The sequence below is a fragment of the Otolemur garnettii genome, unplaced genomic scaffold, assembly GCF_000181295.1.
Source record: "Otolemur garnettii isolate 467f Iridium unplaced genomic scaffold, OtoGar3 scaffold00113, whole genome shotgun sequence".
Lineage (NCBI taxonomy): Eukaryota > Metazoa > Chordata > Mammalia > Primates > Galagidae > Otolemur > Otolemur garnettii.
Genome location: NW_003852508.1, coordinates 1896437 through 1904008, shown reverse-complemented (window position 1 = coordinate 1904008; position 7572 = coordinate 1896437). Strand labels below are relative to the sequence as shown.

The 7572-nt window shown below is 40.4% G+C and overlaps 1 protein-coding gene across 1 annotated transcript in view; it reads right to left on the bottom strand.

Annotated features, from left to right (window-relative positions):
• MTFR1 (mitochondrial fission regulator 1) overlaps nt 1–7572 on the bottom strand; it is an 80717-nt gene that overhangs the window by 5582 nt on the left and 67563 nt on the right. Inside the window, exon 5 of the mRNA XM_012809794.2 lies at nt 1366–1583. Within this exon, the coding sequence (XP_012665248.1) occupies nt 1366–1583 (218 nt within the window). The remainder of the gene's footprint in view (nt 1–1365; nt 1584–7572) is intronic.

Genomic DNA, 7572 nt, shown 5'->3' with positions numbered 1-7572 from the left:
GCCAGCCCCACATACCGGAGGTGGTAGGTTCAAAGCCAGCCCTGGTCAAAAAATGAAAAAAAAAAAAAAAAAAAGAAGTTATGTGCTAACAGCATGTTATATACTTTCCACGTTTACTCTCACAATAACCAGCTATCACCATCCCTATTTCAGAGCAGGAAAGGAAGGTGAAAAGTCAAGTGCTTGCATCAGGAACAGGGTAGTAAACCACAAAAACTTGGGTTCCTTTCACTGAGTAGACAGAAATTCGTGGACATTAACAACTAGGTTTCCCCTAAGAAAGGAAAGCAGTCACAACAGAAGCAACTGCATGAATTTCAGCATTTTCCTTTCTTTTCTTTTTTGAGACAGAGTCTTACTCTGTTGCCCTGGGTACAGTGCCGTGGTGTCATAGCTCACAGCAACCTCAACTCCCAGACTCAAGAGATCCTCCTGCCTCAGCCTCCCAAGTAGCTAGGACTAGCTGGCGCCCCCCCATTACACCTGGCTATTCTTAGAAATGGTGTCCCACTATGGTTCATCCTTTAAGGGTACATGTGAATCTTTCTAAATGTAGAATATAAATGTCTTGACACAATAACTATGAAAATGACATGAAGGCTGTGTTGGCCAGTTTGATGAAAATATTTCAGATTGTATACAGAACCAGCACACCGTACCCCATGACTGCATTAATGTATACAGCTAGGATTTAATAAAAAATAAATACATAAAAACATTTTAAAAAAAAAGAAAGAAAGAAATGGGGTCCCACTGTGTGCTCAAGCTGGTTTCGAACTCCTGAGCTCAAGCAATCCACGCCCCTGGGCCTCCCAGAGTGCTGGATCACAGGCATGAGCCACCACACCTGGCCCAGTATTTTCAAAAAATATTTCCTAAGTCATCCTTTCTGAGAGCATCAAGATTGTTCAAAACAGACTCGGCGCCTATGGCTCAAGTGGCTAAGGCGCCAGCCACATAACACCTAAGGTGGCAGGTTCGAATCCAGCCCCGGCCCGCCAAAACAATAATGATGGCTGCAACCAAAAAAAAAAAAATAGCCAGGTGTTGTGGTGGGTGCCTGTGGTCCCAGCTGCCTGGGAGGCTGAGGCAGGAGACTCGCTTGAGCCCAGGAGTTGGAGGTTGCTGTGAGCTGTGATGCCACAGCACTCTACCCAGGGGGATAGTTTGAGGCTTTGTCTCAAAACAAAAAGATTGTTCAAAACAAAAACACCATCTAAGTTTGACTGGGCTCCATACTGGACTTATGCAAAGAAGACTAACAGTTTTCTAACAACCCCAAAAGCTGTTACTAATAAATTTTAAAATAAATGGCATTCTCTAATTTCCAGTTTGCCGGTTAAAACAAATGTAGAACTTACAAACCTGCAATGAGATTTTGCTGTTCTTGCAGGGTCACAATTTTGGCAATCTGAGCTCGGAGAGCAGCAAGTTCATTTTCAAGAGCACAGATCTTCTGCAGTGCTTCCTCATTCGCCAGTGTCTTCAGCTGAGGCTCTTGTTGAGACAAGTCTGGTAAGGAAATCTGCCTGCTTGGGGGCTTTTCAAACAAAGGAACAGGTGTCCTTGACCTGACCTCTGTCCTGTGAGGAAGAATGAGATTGGCTGTCACAGGATTTGTAACGGGTATGAAAAATTACCATTACCAAATCATGAGTATCAGAGCATAACACCCAAGTACCCCTTTTCAGGCTGATCTCACACAGGTGTTAAACAGCCAAGCACTCACCAACCGTATATAGCTCTCTCTGTATAGGTACCACCTCTGGGGTTCTTGTTGCCATCACCCTTCTTAATCTCAGTCTCTAATATGCACAAACCACCACCACCAGGACGCATTCACAGATTCCAGCAAAGATTTTGCTAATAAATGTTTTCTTTTTGGCTTTTTCTAAGAAGAAACTTTTAAATGTTCTTCAAACTGGTAAACTAATTGTTATATTTGACTCCAAAATCAAATCAATGATGCATTAACCCTTCCCAAGGGTTAATTAACCCCAAGCCAAGGGTCTTGGCTTCTGCATATCAATGCCAGTGTTTTTCACAGATGATAGAAAACATCAAATTACAAGACATATTGTGACAGGAGTAGGCCAAATACAGCATCAGAAAAGGAGAAAAAGAAATGATAATAATTGAATTCACATAGTAACTGTACAAACAGCTTTATTTTCATATGGGTATAAAATGGGGAGTTTTGATAATGTGGTGTGCCTGGGAGCTCGAACTGAAGGAAGTCTTTTGGGGTTGAGAATAAAATTCAGATTTCTTTTCAACGGTCAATTTAAATATTTGTCCATTTCCTCAGATTTTCTACAACTAAGTTTTCCCAGCCTGCATCCCACCTGTAAGCCCTTTTTAAACCTTAAATTCTTTCCTTTAAAAACATAGTCCTGGTTTCACTTTTTCCTATACCATTACCCTTCAAATACCTACAGCTCAGAAAATTTCTGCATCCTGTCTTTTGACCTTAAAGTCATTTAGAACTATAATACCAAAAGAATTCTTCATGCAAATACAGAAAGTAATTATTTTTACAGCTCTCAGCATGACACAATTCTATATTAAAAATAGAAAACCCAAAGTCCCTAGTGCTATAATAATCTCTTGGGAAAAGCTCCCGTGTTTTAAACTTGCTGAAAGAGACAGGGAACTAACACTAAATGTAACCTCTGCTGTCAGATGGGGCCAGGGGATTCCCTCTTCCTTAGCACATTTAACTTAAACTCCATGAGACAGACGCTATTATTTTACCATTGAGAACACAGCTCAGTATCACACAGCTAGAGTGTGGAAAAACCAATTTTGGAGTTGAGATTTATGAAGTCTTTCTTGCCAGCAATGCACTATCTTTCTATGAAAAAGACAGAAGCATTACCCAATTCAAATACTTAAAATTTGTTTCTGAGATACACTATAGGGAAGAAATCTGCCATTTCTGGGCATGGATTTTAGCCGCTTTAGTTTATCATTACTTTGGAACACTGCAATGGTGAACCATTTTAACCTCTTTGATTACTCAAAATTGCATGGGAAAAGAATGAAGGAATGTCTTGACTTGGAGTTTTAAAGACAAGAAAAGAGCCTATAATTGACTTCCTTCTTCTTGCTGCCATTTAACACTAACAAACTGTGCCCAACATTTCTGTACTCACAGATTTCTTTGAAAATCTGGTTTTTCCAGGTAACCAGTGATACACACCTCCCATAAGATTCTGCTTATAGGACTTAAGACGTCATAGCCCCAACTGCAGAATCTCTGTAAGTGGCCCTGCCAAAGGGCCACACTAAATGGGGAACTAAAGCCAAAATCTGAGTAACTGTCATCCAGGCTACGGATAAGACGCTAGCTGGTCAAGGCTCCCTCCAGTAAACAGTGTGCACTGGGACAGAGATTGGTGGTTGCTGAGTCCAACACATTAAAAAAGAGGAGAAAGAAAGTAGCCCTTATTTTCCAGGGCACTGATCTGTTCAGCTAAAGGATTACACTTCCCAGTTTCCCTTGCAGTTAGTTAGTTATGTGTGGACATCTGAGTTCAGGTAAACAGACTCAGCAGAATGCTAACGAGCCATTTAGGAGGACCACTTAAAGGCAGGTGACTCATCTTTAGTCTCAGGCCCCCTTTCCTCATGCGGGGAGTCTTGAGTAGAAGGCGATGTCTTAGAGTCACAGAGGACCAGAAGCTAATGGAGAGATGGAAGGCCATGCTATGGATGGCAGAGAGCCTGGCTGGGGCCCTGAAGACACTGCACAGCCACTATCAGCTCAAGCCCACCTTCCCTTGGACGTCTTTCAGTTAAGAGAGGAAGAAACAACCTTGAGAGAAAAATAAACTTCCATCTTGGTTAAGCCAACATTATTTTGGGCTTCTCTGTTATATTCAGTCAAACTTAACTATTAGGACATTCAATAACATTAAATTCTATTTTAGTGTTCTTTAATTAGATATTGGTACTTTATTTTTGCTTGAGAACTGTGATAATTCTTCAATGTTGCTTTTTGATTAGGGGGATCCTTGGGCTTATAGCTTTTGGTACTGCACCAAATTAAGGTTTTTTTTTTAATATCTAATTTGTTTACACTCCATTAAATTATCATAGAGAATGTTTGCAGATTGTTTTTTGCCTGTAACATTTTTAAACAAAAGGATTTGAATGATAAATGTTCTCACTCTTACCTAGCACCTATAATGCCAAGTTTAATTTATTTGGAATAATTGTGGGATCGGGAAATATCTGGCTTGCAAAGCTTCAATTACTATTCTCTTTCTTAGCCCTACAATCAGAAGAAACAGGTTATGTAATTTCTTTAAAAAGTACATAAAAAGTAAACTAAGGTAAAAAAATATATAACAGTACCAATATTCTGATTAAGTATATTAATATACTTAAAGGTCACATGTTATGAGTTATAGATTAGATGCATATGCTCTAAAATGAACTTAAAGAAAATAATTGGGGGGGAGGAGGGAAAGGGGTGGGTGGGTCGATAGAGGGTTTAATGGTGGGACCAACCTATGGAGCATACTGCAAATACAAGTTGGATCTCTCAGGTGTAGAACACAAATGTCTTAATGATGTAATTGGGTAAATGAGGTGAAGGCTATGTAGGATGTAAATACTCCAATTTGTACAAATAACACATGGAATCCCACAATGGCATAAATGTATTCATGTTTTATGTACAAATGACTTAATAAAAAAAAGAAAATAATTTTTTTTTTTGGAGGCAGAGTCTCGCTTTGTCACCTTCAGTAGAATGCTATGGTGTCATAGCTCACAGCAGCCTCAAACTCCTGGGCTCAAATGATCCTCTTGCCTCAGTCTGTCAAGTAGCTGGGACTACAGGCACCTGCCACAATGCCCAGCTATTTTTAAAAACTAAAAGTCTCGGCTCAGTGGGTAGGGTGCCAGCTCCATATACAGAGGGTGGCAGGTTTGAACCCGGCCCTGGCCAAACTGCAACCAAAAAATAGCCGGGCGTTGTGGTGGGTGCCTGTAGTCCCAGCTACTTGGGAGGCCGAGGCAAGAGAATCACCTAAGCCCAGGAGTTGAAGGTTGCTGTGAGCTGTGATGCCAGAGCACTCTACCAAGGGTGATAAAGTAAGACTCCAACTCTTTAAAAAAAAAAAAAAGAAAAGAAAAGAAAAGAAAGAAACAGGGTCTTGCTCTTGCCAGGCTGGTCTCAAACTCCTGAGCTCAGGCAATCCACTTGCCTTGGCTTCCTAAAGTGCTAGGATTACAGATATGAACCACAGCATTTGGCCCCAAAGAAAATAATTGTAATACATAATTAAAATAGAGAAAAAAAAGTCACTGCAGACCTTTGTTAATACAACTGACCAAATTCCAATTTCTACCTATCCTTTACAGGGTAGTTAAAATAACTCTAAATAATAGCTCTAAATGATAAGTAACAATAACAACAACAATAATTAAGTCACAAGTAGATAGAAATTAGTCAACTGAAGCTTTTGGGGGGTAGGGATACAAGCACAGAACAATCACATCTAATATCAATATAATATAAAATATTGCCATTTAATATTCTCCATACGGATTCTTAGTAATCTTTTAAAATAAAACTGGCTCGGCACCTGTGGCTCAAGTGGCTAAGGCGCCAGCCACATACACCCAAGGTGGCGGGTTCGAATCCAGCCTGGGCCCGCCAAACAACAATGATGGCTGCAACAAAAAAATAGCCGGGCGTTGTGGCGGGGGCCTGTGGTCCCAGCTACTTGGGAGGCGGAGGCAGAAGACTCGCTTGAGCCCAGGAGTTGGAGGTTGCTGTGAGCTGAGATGCCATGGCACTCTACCCAGGGGGACAGCTTGAGGCTCCTGTCTCAAAACAAAACAAAACAAAAAAAACAACTAAAAAATAATGATTTTATTTAAAAAGACTACTTCTGGCTGAGTGTAGCTGCTCATACCTGTAATCTTTTCACCTTGGAAGGCTGATGAAGGACTGCTTAAAGCCTAGGAGTTCAAGGTTACAGTGAACTATGCACAATTCTAGTCTTAAGAACAGATCTAGGTGAAATATAGGCTTCTCAAAAAAATGTAAAATTAAAGTAGCATAGCTGTTGAAAACCATAGTGAAGAAAGAGGGAAGAGTAGTACTAAGAGAGTGTGAGGAAGAAAGCGATAACAGTGTTCGCAGGACAGAGCACTGAGGCCACTGCCACGGGATCAGTGGCTACTGTAAGTGACAAGCAACGGAAGTAGAACTGAGAGAAAAGGGAAGACAGAACCTACAGATAAAGTCCCATCACTACCCGTCTTCCCATTCCCATGAAAGCGGAATTTTACTATGTTTGTCAAAACATACCTAAAACAATGAATGGATGGATTCATATCTGGGGATGGAAATGAGAGGATGATACTTTGCTTTCATATTATGTATAAGTGCAAAAGATTAACAGCCTATACACAGAAAATAAATTTTGGATGCCAGAACCTTTAGTACTCATAAAAACCTGTATTAGAATACTATTTATTTAAAAAACTAGTTTTTAGGGTGGCGCCTGCAGCTCAGTGAGTAGGGTGCTGGCCCCATATACCGAGGGTGGCAGGTTCAAACCCTCCCCGGCCAAACTTCAACAAAAAAACAAACAAACAAACAAACAAACAGCCAGGCGTTGTGGTGGGTGCCTATAGTCCCAGCTACTCAGGAGGCTGAGGCAAGAGAATCACCTAAGGCCAGGAGCTGGAGGTTGCTGTGAACTGTGATGCTACAGCACTCTACCAAGGACAACAATGTGAGACTCTGTCTCTTAAATAAATAAATAAATAAATAAAAATTAAAAACTAGTTTTTAAAGATTATATCCCCATCTAAAATTCTCCTAAACATTGTAGGGTCTAGTCTAAAAGTATTAAATGTTTATAAGTGTGTTTTAAAATGTCATCATTTATGTAGGCCAATCTTCAAATTCCATGAATATTTACTTTTCAATAATCTGATTCCAGAATTGGAATAGGTAATACACAATGAATTAAGATAACCATAAGATAAATTTGAATACCTTAATTTCTTTCTTCTGTTCCTTCCCCTCTCTCCAAAAAACTGGGTCTTGCTCTGTCATCCAGGCTAGAATATAGTGGTACAATCACAGTTCACTGTAACCTCAAATTCCTGGGCTCAAGTGATCCTCTGTCCTCAGCCTCCCAAGCAGCTGCATCTACTCTAGGTGAACATCACCATGCCCAGCTATTTTTTTAAACGAAATTTTTGCAAAGATGGGAGTCCCTCTATGTTGCCCAGGCTGGTCTTGAATTCCTGGGCTCAAGAGATCTTCCTCCCTCAACTTCCCAAAGTGGTGCAATTATAGGTGTGAGCTACTGGGCCCAGAGGCTTATTTCTTTACAATAACTTCTAGCCAAAATAAGCTGCAAAAGAAAATTAATGAATATTGAGCAAAAACTGTTAAGAAAGGATTAAGTTCTACATCTTCCCATAACTGCTAATGTCAATTTTATCTTCTTGGTTTCTTTTTTTTGAGACAGAGCCTCAAGCTGTCCCCCTGGGTAGAGTGCCATGGCATCACAGCTCACAGCAACCTCCAACTCTTGG